Raw genomic sequence first — 17,670 nt, forward strand, 5'->3', positions numbered from 1 at the left:
TGCAATGGCTGCAGGAGTTTTGCTGCAAAATGAGCAACCGTACTCCTCACTGATAGAGAGCAGTGTGTATCTGGCAAATATGAGTTCAGGTAAGAATTTGGCTCTGATATGCTATTCATAATAAGTGGTTAGAACAATTCTGGGGGAAAAAACCCACAAAATTTTAAAAAACCCAGAAATATTATCCATGTTTATAAATGCAAAATGTCTCTAACAAAACCAAACTGCATTATTTCATCAACATATCATGGTGATAATATGTTGATCTCTGTAATTTTCATTTTGTCAGATCTCTTAATGGAAGAAACTATGCCATTTTTGTGTTGAGAAACTGCCTAGCTCTCTGAAAACACAAACCTGCCTTCAACAAAACTCCCCTTTCTAATTATTAAACTTGTACATGATGCAATTCTCTCTTACCGTTTTGGGTGAGTGTTTGCAAATCTGCTAGATTCAGTAGGAAAATAATGATGTGTAGCATTTTATTTTCCTTGCTTCTGTTTCCACTGTCATTTGATATATACTGAAAAGTTTCTGGGAAGAAAGAGAGAAAAATAATTAAATACAAGAAAGGAATGTAGTTAATTAGAAAATATTTTTTCACATTCCTTGGATACAGGTAGCACTTGAAATAGCCTTTTTCATCTCCTTTCTCTTCCATGCAACCCCCAAAATAGAAGCATATTTAAATGTTTCCTCACCTGTTGATATCAGTTCCACTGATGAATGATGAGTGAAGGTTTTGAACATTTTCCTTTCCTCACACGACATCACTGCTGATGTTTTAGGCCTGGTACCCATAGCAAACATTGCCAGGTCTCTGTAAGAGCTGGGGAGCAGCAGTCAAAGTTCAGGCCCTCAGTTCCTGGTCAGTGCCTGGAAGAAGCAGATTTCTTCCTGGTGAATTTGTCCCAAAAGGAACTGCCTCTTATGCAAATTCCACTGTACAAGTTACAGTTTTTGTGGTACAAGAAGAAACACAAATGTGTTTTAGGAAAATGCAATGGGATTAATTTGTTTATTGACAAAGTTAAAGTGAATTTTCTTGATTTCCCCAGCCTTCCCTTTTCAGTGCAGTCTGATGCACAGACACTGGGATGACAGAGGCTTTTTACATCACTAGAATCCATTCTGTGCACAGTAGCTTTTTCAAGTGCTGCAATCTTTCCGGCCACCTCATTCTCCTGCTCAGCACACTGGAAGCAAAGTGGGAGGCAATTTGCCACCTCATACCTACCTTCAGAAGCCTGAAGCACTCAGCTGACACACCTTCTCCTCCTCGTGATCTGCTTTCTGTCAGGCTGCAGGGTTAACAGCTTTGCTTCATAAAAAAGCTGTGCCCTGGAAAAAAACCCCAGCCTTTTGTTTTGGAAAACAAATTGTGTTTTGTTAGAAGATGTGAATGGTCCAGGCAAACAGTCTACAATTCATCATGTACTGAAGCATTTCAGCAGGAACACACTAATCCCAGTCATTACACAGCTAATGATGCATTTTGGAGAAGCGAAGTGGAGGAGGAGAGGTGGCTGTGGAATGAAGAACCAAGAGGTGGGGGAGTATAATGTGCTTCCTTACAGATCTCTCAGGAGGCAGAGCCTCCAGCTACATTTTGATTGTTCTGTTGAATGGAGTATTTTGTATCTTAGCAAGTTCTGAATGCCTGTTATTGAGCAGGAACTAAATACTCCCATTGTTTATGACAAACATTTTGATTGTTCCCAGCGCGTTTTGAAAATTACCTACTTGACAAGCAACTATTTTCATCAAGCGGTTGAACAATTTGTCCCGAGCAGACGCAGTCCCTGTGGAAAGGAGCAGCCCGGGGCTGGCTGGCAGCAGCGCCTGCATCCTCCGTTACCATGGCGACAGCTCAGCCCGGGGACCAGCTGCCGAGCGCGCTCGGGGATGCTCCGCTCCGCTCCCGCAACTTCAGCGCTGAGCAACTTCTCCTGCGCTCAGAGCGCCCCGGGCAGCGGCGCCGGGCGGAGCTGGGGCCGCGCAGCCATGCAGCCTTCCCCCCGCAGGCGCTCGGCCGTCAGCATCTTTAGCCATTTCTTCCAGGGGCGGAGGCATTCCTCCTCCGATCCCCTTCTCCGCCTCAGCCAGCGGCGCCGCAGCTCCGTGGTGGAGCTGCTTTCCTCGTCCACGCACCGGGTCATGGTGGCTCTGTCGTCGCTCAGCCCCGAGGAGCTAGATGCAACTTTTTCTGAAAAAAAAAGTAAAGTACTTTTCATTGAGACTGTTGGCAGTTCTGGGTATTTTCTTGGTATTACTATACTTTTGTTCTGTTAACTGTACTTTTTATGTGTGGATAAAATAGCGGGGTTTAATTTTCTTCTTGTATTTTGTGTATTCTGTTTTGTTAACTGATTCCTTATTCAGGTATTAATACATTCTTTTTACTCTAACAGCTCAGTTATAAACAACAGGTAAAACAGAAGCACACATTCATGCATACTCCGAGGACATGGTTAACGATATTGATTTCAGGTTGAAGAGGACCTTCACTTTTTTCAGCTGCAAAGGATGCCACTAACCTCTAACTTCATCAGAAAAAATACCTGGCAGTAACCCAAGCGATTTTTTCCCCTCAGAATCCATCCTTGAACAACGAGCCTGAAATACACATGGCATGTTTTTCTGGTGGTTGTGACTCTGTCATAAGGCTGAAGTGGTATTTCTCAGTGAGCTCGTGGCTAACGTGGCTCTGCCTGTGTCGCAGGGAGCTCGAGGCGCCCCACGGCCAAGTACACGAAGGTGGGGGAGCGGCTGCGCCACGTCATCCCCGGGCACATGCAGTGCTCCATGGCCTGCGGCGGCCGCGCCTGCAAGTACGAGAACCCCGCGCGCTGGGCCGAGCACGAGCAGGCCATCAAGGGGCTCTACTCCTCCTGGTGAGCAGCTCAACATGGCAGAGTAGCTGGGCTTTTGAAAAATCAGCTGCCAGGTGTAAAACGTAACGAGAATTTGATCTGGAATTAGAACCTGACGTAGTGGCTGTCAGGAAAGACAGTGAAGGGTTCCTGTTGACTTACAGTGGGTTTGGTTCAGGTCCAAAAGAATAAATATCTGTGTGGCATGAATCAAAAAGCTGTTCTGGGCTACTAAGGATTAGGATGCAAATGAATTAAATATGTTAATAATAAAACTGACAAGTAAAAGCATTTCCTGCAGATGAAATAATGTGGGCATGTGTTCAGAAGGATGTTCATGTGCAGCAAAAGTCACATGAAATGTATCTTGACATTCTTACTGTTTTTTTCCCTAACAGCAAATGCTTAAGCAGCATTTACAAACCTTAAAGGGACAAACAGGGATCTGGGTCCAGATTTCTATTCAAAGGAATTTTTACTTATGTCCTGGCATTTAAGCAGTTCCAGTATTTGTCTTTTGATAATGTTCCATCTGTATCAGTTTAATAGGATTTATCATTAACACTGTGGCATAGTAGAATTTTTTAAAGTAATTTCCAATTAATTACCAAGGTATTTCTCTCTTTCTTGAATATAATGGTATTCTTATTTTGGAAGACTCATACCCAGGAAATTATTAATGATAACATTTCTAATTTCTCAGGATAACAGACAACATCCTGGCTATGGCTCGACCCTCAACAGAATTAATTGAAAAGTACAACATTATTGAGCAGTTTGAAAGGTAACAAATTTAGTCATTATTTATTGTAAGTATTACTGGTGTAATTCCTGATCCATTTTCTCTTTCAACATAGATTTGGATTGTTGATAAAGATCCTTTCATTTTAACGCTCTACAGGTAAAGATTTATTCTCCCCTAAGAATAAATATGTGTTTCAGAAAATAAGGGACAATGAGATTTTGGCTGCCTGTAATACTTTGACTCATCTGTTCCTTCCTTAAGATGTGGCATAAAAACCATAATTAACCTTCAGCGTCCTGGGGAGCACGCGAGCTGTGGGAACCCCCTGGAGCAGGAGAGTGGCTTCACCTACCTTCCTGAAGCCTTTATGGAGGCTGGCAGTAAGTTCCCTCCTGCTGTTGTTCCTCATTAATTATTGACTTTGGCATTTAAGCACATTTTTACTTGAATTCCTGTGAGTTAAACGCAGCTATGTAGGAAACATTGCACAAAATGTAAAACCTGGCAAATACAATGAAGAGCAAAAAACACATTATTGAAGATTGTGTATTATCCAGAGAGAGATGGAGGGTTTGTGTTCATGTGTTTCTAAAGGAAGGACAACAGTTCTCTTTTTCTTCTGTATTCACAAATTCTGGTACACTCGTGTCTTCTTACCTAGACTATAAAAGGTTGTTTCATGTGAGGACACTGCTTCTGACAGTATTTTTGTATTTTCATGTTATTTGAGAAGAAAGAAAGTGCCTCTCTGTAAAAAGCAGCTGCTGACTGAAGAAGTGCTTTTCTTTCTGAAAAGAAAAAATTGCCCTCTTTCTATATATAGCTGAGCAATTTGCATGAATCACTGTTTTGTTACCTCTTTTACATTCTAGCTCAACTTGGTTTGACAAATCTTTGCTAGCTTCGTGTATCTATCAAGTTTCAATAGCAAGCATACACTGAAATGGAAAAATAATCTCTTGCAAACAAGATGTAGTCAGATTTTAAGTTCCATTATGCAATTTCTTATTAGTAATCTCTACTCTGCAAATAGTACTACACCTTTCACATTTGGTGTGGCAGAAAACCACTGTCTCTCTTTTTATTTCAGTTTATTTTTATAATTTTGGATGGAAGGATTATGGAGTGGCATCTCTCACGACTATCCTTGACATGGTAAAGGTGATGTCTTTTGCCCTGCAGGAGGGGAGAGTGGCTGTTCACTGCCATGCAGGACTTGGGAGGACAGGTACGTGCCCCGTGCAGGAGCAGCACCAGGGTTCCTCTAGAAACTCCAAGCATCTCTGGTTATTAACCAATAATAACTGGGCTAGATTCTGTGTCATTGCAAGTTGGACCTCTATAAAATGGTTAAAAGTGCTAAACTACTGTGTCCAGATGTCCTCAATGGCTAGAGAAGATCAGTTTTAGTATATTAAAACCAAAAACCTGTAAGACAGAGGAGTTTTTAATCTGTATAATCGTTCCATTACATTCAAATGCGACAGCTGCTTCTAGAGGGGAAAGATTCCCCTGGTAGACTTTCATTGTCCACTATTTATAACATGTTCACAAACCTGCCACTCACTGTTGAATCGGGTAGATTTGGTGAAGCACCTAAAATTTCATTTGCTTCTTTCAAGTCATTTTTGGTTGTGCCCTTCCCATAGAAGCCCCCATTGCTCCCATGTTTGTGAATGGTGGAACTCCTGGAGAGGCTGAGGGGAGCTCCCACTGCAGTGCAGTGAGCAGGGCTTCACTGTCTCGTGCTTTTTCACGGGCAATTACGTTTAAGTAACAGCATCACATAACAGAGGACACTCTGTCTTCACCTGTATTAGTTTCTATCCCATATTTCCATTGAGCATTTGTTTGAGTCTGACAGTTCCTTCACTAATCCTGTCTTTGTATTTTCCAGGTGTTCTAATAGCTTGCTACTTAGTTTTTGCCACCAGAATGAGTGCTGACCAAGCGATTCTGTTTGTCAGAGCCAAAAGGCCCAACTCCATCCAGACCCGGGGGCAGCTGCTGTGTGTCAGGGAGTTCTCCCAGTTCCTGGTCCCTCTCCGCAACGTCTTCGCGTGCTGCGAGCCCAAGGCACACGCGGTCACCCTGTCCCAGTACCTGACCCGCCAGAGGCACCTGCTCCACGGCTACGAGAGCAGGCACCTCAAGCACGTGCCAAAACTCATCCACCTGGTGTGCAAGCTGCTGCTGGACCTGGCTGAGAACAGACAGGTGGTAGAGGCAGAGCTGCTGGACATCCCAGACCTCTCCGCTGAGATTGAGAAGACCGTGTCCCAGCTGGAATCCACGGAGCTCGAGCGGGAGCTGGCCAGGCACGACAGCGACGCGTCGGACTCGTCCTGCGCCCACTCCTCTGCTCTCGACAGCCAGGACTCACACGTCTCCCTGGGACACGAATGTGACGCTTTCTTTAAAAGAAGGAATGTCGAATGCCTTCAGCCTCTTACTCATATGAGAAGGCGTCTGAGCTTCAGTGAGTCAGACCTAAGGAGAACTGAGTTTCTTTTGGAACAGGATGACACTGCCTGGACAGTGCCTGCTCAGATCTTAGTGAACAACAAACCCAAGCAGAACAGTGGAGAGGAATGTTCTAGCACAGGTGAGGCAAAGCCGCAGCTGGAGTTAAACAAAGAAGCATTAGTGCGTAACACGTGTATGTTCTCGAGTCATGGGAGATTTCATTTGGATGGACGAAGGGATGGCTCCTGTCACAGAAGGAGCTCTACCAAAGAAGTACAACGCAGCAGGACCTTTTCCTCAGGCCTCGTATCCTTGCACAATCCCAAGGAACCTGGGATGCAAAGGCACAGCATTGCCAATGAGACTGCTCACAGGAAGGACCACAAGACCAATATATATGGCAGGAGAGTCTATCTCTCTGACGACTCTGACTCTTCTTCGTCATCTTCCAAAGTGAACTTTTCCATTGGATGTGAAAGTGAGAGTAGCAGAGAGCTGTCAGAGACAATTCCACACATTGTTCTGCAGTCGGAATTAAGTTTGGAAGCCCGAAGAGTTTTGGCAGCCAAAGCACTTGCAGATATAAATGAATTTCTGGAAGAGGATGAAGTGAAGCAGAAGGTAGAAATGTGGCAGGTAATTTTTAACTCGAATCCATGCTATGGGCTCTGTACATTTCACCTCAGTAAATTCCTGGAATGGCAAAAATGCCACGTGGAGCTTTGAAATGGCACACTGGCGTAGCAGTTTATATGAGGTCTGGGTTCAAGTCTTTCACAGGTTGGCAAGATGCACCTGCACATTCTGGTCTATAGCAGGAGGGTGGAGGTTCTGGTTATGTTCACTTTCCTAATTGGGGGAAACTGATGCCATTATTTCTGGTTGTAACGTGGCTGCTGGTGGCACAGTAATAGTACAGGTTTTAAAGGTTTGAGTTGGTTTTCATCAGTGTTTCCTCAGAACTAATCAGAGGATTTGTGAGTAAAAGAATTTAGTAGAAACTTAATTGCTTATTGTCAAACCCAAATCCTCTTAGCAACATTTGCTTTGAAGTTGTAATTCAAAGCTGGTTTATGTATTCCAGTGGAGTGTTTGGAGGTTCTCAGCTGCACTGCTGCTGTCATCCTTCTGTTTTAAAGAATCACTTGTATTACTGCTGATTAATGTTAATACTATTTTTTTGGATAACTCTTTTCTTGTTGGAACATAAGAGCCAAATACTGCTACAATCAAAGAGAATGCTGGCAAAGGTATATAGATGATGCATTTTCAGTTTTGTTTTGTTTGTTTGTTTGTTTATTGATTTTAAGAAAGAACTGAATTCTCAAGATGGAGCTTGGGATAAAATCTGCACCGAAAGGGATCCTTTTGTCCTTTGCAGCTTGATGTGGTCATGGATAGAGCAGCTGAAAGAACCTATTATATCCAAAGATGATGTTGACATGCTGGCAAAACATTGCACAGAATCCCAAAATGCGCTCCACTTGTTGGGAAAGGTACATATTGGATCTGACAATTCATTCTTTCACTTTAGGCAAGGGTTGCACTTTAAAAAAGCCACTTAATTCTCTTTCAAAATCAGAATGAGAATTCATTCTGCATCAAATTGTGTGACTTGTCTGGGTATCTCTAGATATCTTCTAGTCCAAGTGTCTTGCTCAAAACAGAGTTACCTAGAGCAGGCTGCTTGTGTGACAAATGCTCCAGCCCCTTAAATAAGCTGGAAAAGGGTTGGGAAGGAACAGGGAAGATTTTTCTTCCTCCTTGCTAGCATGGCTCAGGTGTCTCTCTGGCAGTTTCCAGTGGTGATGGAGACTTGGAAGGACAGAGAGAGGTGGGGAAAAAAAGCCCTGAACACGCACAGCATTTTGGGCTGAAAAGATCAAATCTCACCTTTCCTATGCCAATTCACAGGAAGGCTACTGTTCGTGGAGGGAATCTTGAAATTCCCAGAAATAAATTCCTCAATTCCCAGAGTAGTTTGTGGCACTCAGGAGAAGAGTTTGCCCATAGTGACTGAAATAATTACAGAGAGGTTCTTTGGGCTGGTGGGAATTCCCCACCAACTCCTGCACGTGAAGGTTCAGCACAGGAAGGCACAACCTGGTGTTTAAACACCAGTGCTAAACTGCTTTTTAAACACCAGTGCTAAATCTGAGTGCTAAACTGCTTTTCATGGAAATATTTCTTCTGATGAGCTGCTGTTCCTTTTCCCCACCAGGAGCAGTGTCAGACCATCCTTTGTATTTTACACTGTGTGGTGAACCTGCAAGTGCTGCCAGCTGATGTGGAGGAGGCCTTACTTAATCGTGCTATTAAAGCTTTCACCAAGGCAAGTAATCCCAAATAACTATCCAAGATATTGTATTTACTTGGTTTAAATCATGAAGGGTGAATCAAACAACAGAGGGAGGCCTTTATGAGAAAGGCTACAGTAATTCCTTAATGCTTCAGTGTGAAGCTTACTTATTTCAGAGTTTACATTTTATAATAATCACATACATAAAGGGTTGGAAATATTCTCAACAAAATTAAATTCTGTCACTACAACCTTAATCCTGGAGTCTCATTTTCCTCTTTCTGGACCACTGCCAGTTCATGGACATCTTCAAATTAGAGAAAAGAGAATTTTACAGGGTGACACTGACTAATCACCTAGAGTAGTTTACCAAAGGCTTTGGTAGATTCTGTACCATGTGAATTCTTTCCATCAGATTAAATCACTTTCAGAAATTACACTGCAAGTCAGTTCTGTTCCAGGCCTGTACCACAGGATGTGAGTAACTAATTTCTCCTTTGGGCTTATTGAGGAACAGTGACAGGTGAAGCTATTGCTCAGCTCAGATTTCTTCTCAGATTCCGTCAATGAAATCTGAGCTGGAACAGAATGTTCACCATGCTGCTTCCTCATCTCTTGTAAATCTGCCTGTTAAAACAATCACCACATTTCTCCTTCTTCTGTTTTATTTTAATGTCTAGTTAGCATAAAACTAGAAAACACTTAGCATTAAGCACTCCATCAAAAACATATATTTTCTTGGATAAATCTCAAAGCTTTTTTTTTAATGTTGTGCATCTACTTTGCATTTTGCTGTATGGCATCTCTTTAACAACTGAACTGAAATTTCTCTCTTTTATTAGACAAGCTTCGATTCTGAGAATGGGCCATATGTTTACAATACCTTGAAAACTGTATTTAAACAAGCATTGGAAGAAAAAAGGAAAAAGATTAAAGAAGGAACAGAGAATCCTTCTTGATTTCTACACAGCTCTGCCGAAGCATTAGATGGGCCTACCAAATTATTTTGCATTTCCAGCTACTGTATTTTGTGCTACCTGGCATGATCTACCTAACTTCAAGTAATAGAAGTTATTAACAAATAATTTTATTTTTTTAGAGGGAGTTTTAGTGGCAGTTGTTCAGTCTACATAGTTTAAGGAACGGCTCCATGTGACCATTCTCTGTAGAATTTTGTTTCAGGTACTGTTCTTCTATGTTGAGAAGGGTTCTCCGATTCTCAGATGTGTTTATTGATGTGGAAACTTCTGTTATTGGCAAGAAACATTATTGTCAAGTGACATGACTGCCATAAGTTCAGTGCCATGGTACCCAAAGGTTTAATGGATTAATATTTATGTATGACATATGTTTACATTAATGAGATTTGATTTCATTTTGCAGAAAATAAATATTGACTGAACCTGTGAAACTGCTTTTCCTTTCAGAAATTTTGAAGTAAGACCAACAGTAATAATGGAGAGATTGACATATCTTGAGATCTGTTATTGACAGCAGACAGTATTTCCTTCAGATCTCTTAAATAATTGTAACCAAAGTATTTCTAGAAGGTGTTGCAGGAGAGAAATGCACAGTGTTGAGCAATAGTCATCAAGACCTAATTTAGACTGAGAAAGCTTCAAACTGTTTTTAATGGAAAATTGATTGAGGCATTTAATGTGCCTTGAATAGGAGTAAAATTTTACTTTATTAGCTAAGTTTTTATTGCTTTAAGTGAAAAAAACAGTTCATCATGAAATTTTGATAAGGATATGATTCTGTCCATACTTACATCCGGCAAACACTTACATAAAGAAGTGTGATATAGTCATACTAAAAAAACATTAATCAAACTCTTACTAGCTGCAATACACTTTGCAGAGACATTGTTATCTAATAAAACAGAAACAGCTGGGCCATGATCCTAAAACAGATTTGGATTCAAGCCATAGAATCTGAACTGGAATTCTAGTTTGCAGAATGAGAAGTTCAACAAGGTTGATATATTTAGGTAGTTTGATAAATTTAAGTAGTCAAACAAGAATCTATAATTTTCCAAAATATTTTAATTCGTTTCTGTAAATGACTAACATTTAGAGTTAAAAATAGACTAGCTTGAAATACAGGTAATTTATATATGCCTCAACTGTTGGATGATTTTATATCAAATACCAATTAAAACAGCTACTTTGGCAGAATCATCCTAAAACAGGAAGGCTTGAAAGGAAAATATCACATGTGAATCACAAACACAAATCCAGTTTTGCAAAAAGGCAAGGCAACATGACAGGCAGTTCTCTGTCAGCAATAGCAGTCAGGCTCAACCAAACCATCTTCTAAACTACCGAATGTCCCTTCTTCAGTGCCTGCTCTGGTGCTCTGCCATCTTCCACAGCAGAGTGTGATTCACACGCTGCAGCCCAGAGTTAGGTTTCTGCAACGTTGAAATGGGTGTGCTTGGCAGGATTGCTGGGCATAAATCACTACAGAACTAAACAAAATGTGTGCACCAAGCCAGGCTGGGCTTGAATAGGCACAGGAATTTTGGAAAGATGAGGACAAGGTAGCAGAGAACAATCAGCTGAAAAGAAAAGGAGGAAATGCTAAAGGAGTTACTTGTGCACATTTGGGGTTTATTTTTCTTGGGTGCAATGCAGAATCAAAAGCTCCTAAATAAATGCCCAAAAGATTGGAAATGTGGAATGTCCTTGATAGCAGAGTGTCAGACCTCTGGATCCTTAAAACAATTTTATTGTGGTGGAACAGTGTTAGCTTGAGCTGGTGCCTCTGGGGGACCCTGAGCAGAGAACCCCTGGGCTTTGATATGCTCCCAGCTGAAGTGCGATAGTCTGGGGTATTGCTGCTGTGTCCGAGAGCCCGGTCACCGGCTGGCACCACAGGCCCCCAGACCCTGTGCTGAGCCATTCCTCTCCTTCAGTCGAGTTTAGTCTGTCACACTTGGCTTTCGTCCCCGATCCACCACCGGGAGCACAGGAGCACGTGGTGGTGGAGATGTAAAAATGCCTGTTCTTGCTGGAACATTGGTGTTGTGTGACAGCCCTGCAGGCAGAGCGGGCAGCCGGAGGGATGTTGCCTCGCCTGCCTGGTCCCAGCCGTGCTGCATGCATGAGAACTGCCGGGTGTTGGTGCTCGCTGGGGCCGGCCCGGCACCACGGGGGGTTACAAAGCATCTTCAAGGAACCCCCAGGCGTTAAAGCACAGGATTGAGCCTGGGCTGTTAAGGTGTTTCTCAGTTAACCTTGTAAAAGGCCTAAGCCAGTCTCCTATGAATTCTGTCCCTGGCAAGCCCAGTGCCGGCCCCGAGTGCCCCTCAGCGTTCTGAGGGCAGTGGCAGGAGCCGGGTGCCCGGCCGGAGCGGCGTCGGGCGGGGAGAGCGCGGCCCAGAGGGAGCCCCTGCCGCCCGGGATGGCCACAGGAGAGCCGGGCGGGCAGCGCCAGGGCCCTGCCCGGGGCGCCCAGGCTCCTCTGGCACGGGTTCCGTCCCCTCGGGCGCTGAGCGGTGCCCGCTGCCGCCGCTCTGCCTGCGGGGCTGTGCGTGCCCGGGCCCCAAGGAGGCAGGGCCGGGGCTGAGGGCCGCCCGGGCTCGGGGCGCCGCCTGCCCGGCGCTCGGCACCGCCCGCGTTGTGCCCGTGCAGCGCGAGCCGGCGGGGCAGCTCGGCCTCGGCCCCTGGCGCCACCGCCGTCCCGGCACGGCGGCCGTCCCTGGGCCGCGGCAGCCCCGAGGCGGACGGGCCCGGGAGGGCCCCGGGAGGGAGCGCGGGAGGGCCCCGCGCCCTGCGTGCCTCAGCAGAGACCCCAGCCCCGCTGCGTGCGGCGGGAGGGGCGCAAGGCACCGGGACGCTTGTGCGAGCCCACAGCTCTCTCCGCATCTGATACGAGACCCCAAAACCCCGTCATGTGTCTCAGCAGAGACCCCGGCACCCTGCGCACTTTGGGAGAGAGCCCAAACCCCCTGCGTGCCTCGCATAGAATTCCAAATCCCTTGCATGACTTGAAGTGGACCCCAGCGCCCTCCATGCCTTAGAGGCAACCTTAAATATCCCAGTGTGTCTCACAAGGAAACGCAGCCCCTTGTGCACCTTATGGAGGCCACCAAAGCCCCCTCGTGCCTTACGGGGAAGCCCAGGCCAGCTCGGCCGAGTGTTTTGATCAGGAAATCAAGTGTAGCTGCAGCTGGGTTATTGTGCCTCTGGGGCTGTTCATCAGCCCCATCGGGCCCCAAGGCCACAGAGCCCTTTCCCTTCCCTTCTGGCCCTCGCCCAGAGGAGCAGAGCCTGTGCAGCACCCTGGATCTGTTAGGTCCTATCAAGTGTGTGTTAATTAGGGAGGAGCTTTGTTTCGCCTGCTGAATCGCTTGTCAGACTGTGTCCCTGGAGATGCTCGTCCCTGTGTCCCTCTTGATGGCTTCCCTCTTTTCCTGGGCATGCCACTGGAGGAGGTGCAGGCCCAGATGATCCCAGGGAAGAAAATGTGCCCTCAGCCCAGGGACGCTCAGCATGGGCTCCCCCAGCCCTCGGGGCCGCGCCGCTGGTCACAGCAGCCCCTGCCTGGCTCCTGCCTGCCCACACCGTGGGCATCCATGGCTGCTCCTGGGCATGGAGCTCAGCCAGGGCTGGTGCTGGCTGGGCTCTGCTGGTGCTTCCACCCGGACACTGGGGTGACAGCTCCATCTCTTTCTTTATTGTAATAGAAGAAATGCCCATCGCCTCCCTTGGTGGGGCTGGGGGAGGTGGGGTGGGGTGGGGGGAGTGTATCCTTCAGCGTCGTTTAGATGGCAGGGCCAGGGGCCTCAGGTGCAGAGAAAAGGACATGTGGGTCTCTGGAGGGGATGGAGGGTGCCGGGCTGGTTTTTGGGTCTCTATACAAAGTAGGGAATGGGCTGGGACTGGAGAGGGGGAAGTCAAAAAAGGGATGAAGGCAGCTTGGGGATACACCTGGGGAGAGGAGGTGGCAGTGGGATCTACATGGACACAGGAGGTTTCCTCAAAGATGGCTGTTCCACGGTGCCCTTCTCCGAACTCTTGTGAGGGCTGCCCAGACACTTATTATTGTTGGAGGAGCTGTTGAAGATCTCTGGGGGTGAGGTGGAGTCATCGCCTTTCACCTCCTGTCCAGAGGTGTTCCTGTGAAGAGAGGAGGTGGCTGAGGCCCCAGCTGCCAGTGGCACACAGGGACCCTCCTGCACAGCAGGGCCCAGGGCTGGCAAGGCTCCCCAGCACGGCTGGAGCTGCTGGCACAGCTTGGCCCAGCTGCACAGCTGCCCCTCACGGCCCCGGCGAGCAGGGGACGGCTCTGGGCAGGGTCCCTGGCCAGGAGCGGGCCCCAGAGCGCCTCTGCCTTTCCAGGGCAATCTCCTCCCTGCTCTTTCTCCTCCCCACCGTGCTTTGCCTCTGCCCTGTGCCCCTGGGGCTGCTCTTGGCCACGCAGCCTCAGTGGGAGCCAGCACTGGCTGCAGCCCCAGCCGGCCCCCCAGGACAAGTCCTGGCAATTCAGAGGCCAATGGAAGCACTGGGCAGCAGCAGAACCCTCAGCAGAGTCATTTGGACAATCAGGGACTGGCCACAGCTCCACTGCAGGCTCATTGGGAATGACTCCTGTGTACAGTAGACGTTCAAGCAAAGGTGTTTGAGGGGGAGAGTAACAAAACACTCACCGTTTTATCTTACAGGAATACCAGATTCCAAAGCAGCACAACATGAAGACTAACTCCAAAAAAACCAGGCCCGCCATTATCCCTAGCCAGCAGCCTGTTCCTTTACAGAAACCCTTTCCAGGTTCCTTCTGGGAATCAGGAACATTTGCTGTGGGGCCAGCTGCACCTGTGGGAGCAATGGGGAGTGTGAGCCCGTGCTGGGCTGCACTGCTGAGCTGGCAGCACGGTGGATCCGGGCAGGACGCTCTGCGTTTCCCCCAGAGCTGGGGCCTGCAGGCACCTTGGCGCCCCTGGGCAGCGGCTGTGCCACCCAACAAAGCCCAGCAGGCCGGGAGGAGAGCCCGGGGGCAGCGCAGCTGCTTGGGCAGGCGCTGTTTCCAGGGACAGGGGCCAAAGCCATCCCTGAGCAGCCACTGCCAGCCCTGGCCCTCCCTGCCCCGGGACAGCTCCCCCAGCCCCAGGGCACAGAGCCAGGCCCTGTCAGGACCCAGTGCAGCCCCTGCCCAGTCGGGAGCCAGCGCTGGCTCTGGCCCTGGGCTCGCGGCAGGGCTCCCGCTCGGGGCTGCTCCTGTGCCTTGGGCCTCTGGGCACTCAGGGCCAGCTCCTCAGCAGCTGCAGCGGGAGGGACGTTGGTGCACGAGCCCCGTCTCCCCGGGGCTGTGAACGAGCTCCAGACGCCTCCAGGCCTCCAGAGGCGCCTCCAGCTTTGGCTGCTGCTGGGCTGTGCAAGGGCAGGCCGTGGGGGAAGAGCTGCTGCCACCCAGCCCCACCATGGGCTGAGGCTGGCACAGCAATTACCTCCTGTGCCTTCTCCTGCGCTTGGCCTAACATTTGTTCCTGAAGCAGGGGCTGGCACAAACGCACTGCTTCCTCCGGAGTGTGGCTCCTGCTGCACAGAACTTTGGTCCACCACTGTAAAAGGGAAGAGGCACAGCTGGATCAGATGGGAACATTCCCCGTGGGGGAGGTGGCATCTTCAGGAGGTAGTGCTGGTCAAAGTCACAGGTCAAGATCAGGAAAATGCCCAGGCGGTTGGGGCTTGGCCTGTGTGCTCCCTTGTGCAAACAACAATGCCCACTGATCTGCTCAGAGACTGGGAAATTGCAGGGGATCTCAGGCCCGTGGTGCAGTTTGGGCTGCCTGTCAGCTGATCCCAAATGCCTTCCTGCAGAGGCTGGTGAGAAGCTGCAGCCAGGCCAGGCTGGCAAACAGCCCTGCAGGGCCATGGAAGCAGCAGCGGGGCAGCGAGGCTGCCATGGATCCCTTCCCGCTGTGCTGGGCACAGTGTGTGCAGATGTGCAGCCAAAGCCCCCGGCTGCTGAGCCCCAGGGGAAGGCTGAGGGAATGCTCTCACCTTGTCCTGCCTGCTGCATTTCCTTTTGTGTTTGTCGCAGGAATTCATCTGACTTATGAGACTTTTTGGCTCCAGTATCTTGGGTCTTTCCTTTTGGAGAACCTTAAGAGAAAATAGTTCCATTTCCCAGGAATGGATCCCACAAAAGCAGGGCTCAGCCTGTGGGGTCCGCAGGGACACACTACTCACCCCTGTGATGGGAATTGGGCTTGTGTGCAGGAACCAGGAAAGGAGCCTGAGAAGTCCTCTCTGCAGACACCCCTGTAACTCAACAGCCACAGAAGCTTCTGCCATGTCTGCTCATCTGCATGGGCACCCCTGAGCCGCAGGAGCGGTGAGGGGATGGCGCAGGGCGAGGGCACACACGTGCGTGGTTCTGTCCTGGCACCTGCAGCGATGCCCCCTGGCCGAGCTTTGGGCTCTGAGCTGGCAGCTCTTCCAGGGGAAAAGGCCTTGACCTACCCTCACCATCTCCCAGAGGCTCAGTCCTGGTCATGGGCTGGGAAGCTGCACCACCTTCACCAACAGGTTCATCTGCAAAGAAAGGCAGGACAGAACAGCTCCCATGGCACTGCAGAAGATCCTCAGGCTGCAGGCAAGGCTCAGCCCTGGGGCACAGCCCTGGGCCCTGCCCCTTCCCTCTCTGCTCTTCTCTGTGGCTGCACAGAGGACACGGAAGGACACACTGGCATTGCACACGGGAGGAAGATGGACAGCTAAATGCTCCTTCCTCCCACTGACAGAGATCCTGTGGGATCACTCAGGGCTCCAGAAGGGAGCAGGGCAGGGTTTCCAGATTCTTTCAACCTTGACATAATGTTAAGGGAAATGGCTTATGAGTGAGCTCTTGTTACATGGACAGTGATTATTGTGTCAGGAAAGGCACACTGAAAACTTGCCTCCACCATCCTCCAGGAATATCAAGCCATTTTCCAGCAGGGCTTCCAAATAATCCAAGTCTCGATACCAATCTAGAATGGAGCACAGATGAGAAAAAATTTTAAAGGCATGCTGGGATCGCCTTCTGTCTCTGGGAAATGGGCACGGCAAGGGAGTCAGGTAAGGCCATGTGAGTGAGATGTAAATGGACATGGCCAAAGGTGCACAGGGGCATGGGGAGCTCTGTGCAGGCTCCTGGTCACTCTCCACAATCTTTGCAGTCCCTCTACAACATCCCTGGAGGGGAAACTTGAGCAGCCCAGGGCCCGCTGGGACTGTCTCACTCTCACACAGAGGAAATTCTAAATCCCAGGGTGACAATGCAGCAGGCAGTGCCACAGCTATCCCTGCCTCCCTCTGTCCCTCCTGCCCTCCTTCTGCTGGGACACCACCCAGTGCCCAAGGGCCAACAGCCAGGCCCTCTCAGGACCCACTGCAGCCTTGCTCTCCCCCTCTGCCCTTTCCCCACCACGGGCACCCCGTGCAGCCGCTCCCAGGTTTCAGGACGTGTCTCCCACGGAGGGACCCCAGCAGGACTGCTCAGTACCCGAGTGCCCTGAGCCTGCTCGGGATAATTCCTCTGGGCTGTGCCCGTCTTGTCCGGCCTGTGCCCGCAGTGCCAAGCAGCAGAGAGGGCAGCTCAAGCCTCAGCAGGGCTCAGGCCCAGAGGCACAGCAATTACCTCCTGTGACTGTGCCTGGCCTCGCCTCCCTTCCTGCAGCAGAGGCTGCCAATGAGCCACTGCTTCCTCCGGGAAATGCCGCCTTCTCTACAGCCTCTCCATCCACTTCTGGATGAAGGAATAGGAACACTGGATCAGATGGGGCCCTTTCTCATTGGGGAGGGAGCATCTCAGGGGGCAATTCTTCTCAAAGACATGGATAAGGATCAGGAGAAGGGCCAGGCTCTTGGGACTGTGCCAGAGCACTCCCTTATGCAAACAACGGTGCCTCCTGATCTGCTCAGAAACTGGGAAATTGCAGGGGATCTCAGGGTGTGCCTGGCCCATGGAGCAGTTTGGGTTGCCTGTCAGGTGATGCCAAATGCCTTCCTGCAGAGGCTGGGGAGAAGCTGCAGCCAGGCCAGGCTGGCAAACAGCCCTGCAGGGCGTGGAAGCAGCAGTGGGGCAGCGAGGCTGCCATGGTTCCTTTCCTGCTGTGCTGGGCAAGGTGTGTGCAGATGTGCAGCCAAAGCCCCCGGCTGCTGAACCCTAGGGGAAGGCTGAGGGAATGCTCTCACCTTTTCCTCCCTGCAGCATTTCCTTCAGCATTTGCCACATGACTTCAAAGGGCTTCTGGAATTTCTTGTCTGTATGTTTGGGCTTTCCTTTCAGAGGACCTT

General features: G+C 49.0%; 1 protein-coding gene across 1 annotated transcript; it reads left to right on the forward strand.

The window, feature by feature from the left end:
* Positions 1 to 1,411: 1,411 nt before the first annotated feature.
* On the forward strand, positions 1,412 to 9,667 carry PTPDC1 (protein tyrosine phosphatase domain containing 1). Its single transcript, XM_084214290.1, is given in 10 exon segments — positions 1,412 to 1,918; positions 1,920 to 2,218; positions 2,723 to 2,894; positions 3,577 to 3,657; positions 3,880 to 3,998; positions 4,709 to 4,846; positions 5,516 to 6,720; positions 7,395 to 7,580; positions 8,306 to 8,416; positions 9,226 to 9,667. Coding segments are annotated over 10 exon segments (2,487 nt in total). The 5' UTR covers positions 1,412 to 1,859; the 3' UTR covers positions 9,343 to 9,667.
* Positions 9,668 to 17,670: the final 8,003 nt, after the last annotated feature.

Source organism: Fringilla coelebs (genome assembly GCF_963513975.1).
Source record: "Fringilla coelebs genome assembly, chromosome: 13".
Lineage (NCBI taxonomy): Eukaryota > Metazoa > Chordata > Aves > Passeriformes > Fringillidae > Fringilla > Fringilla coelebs.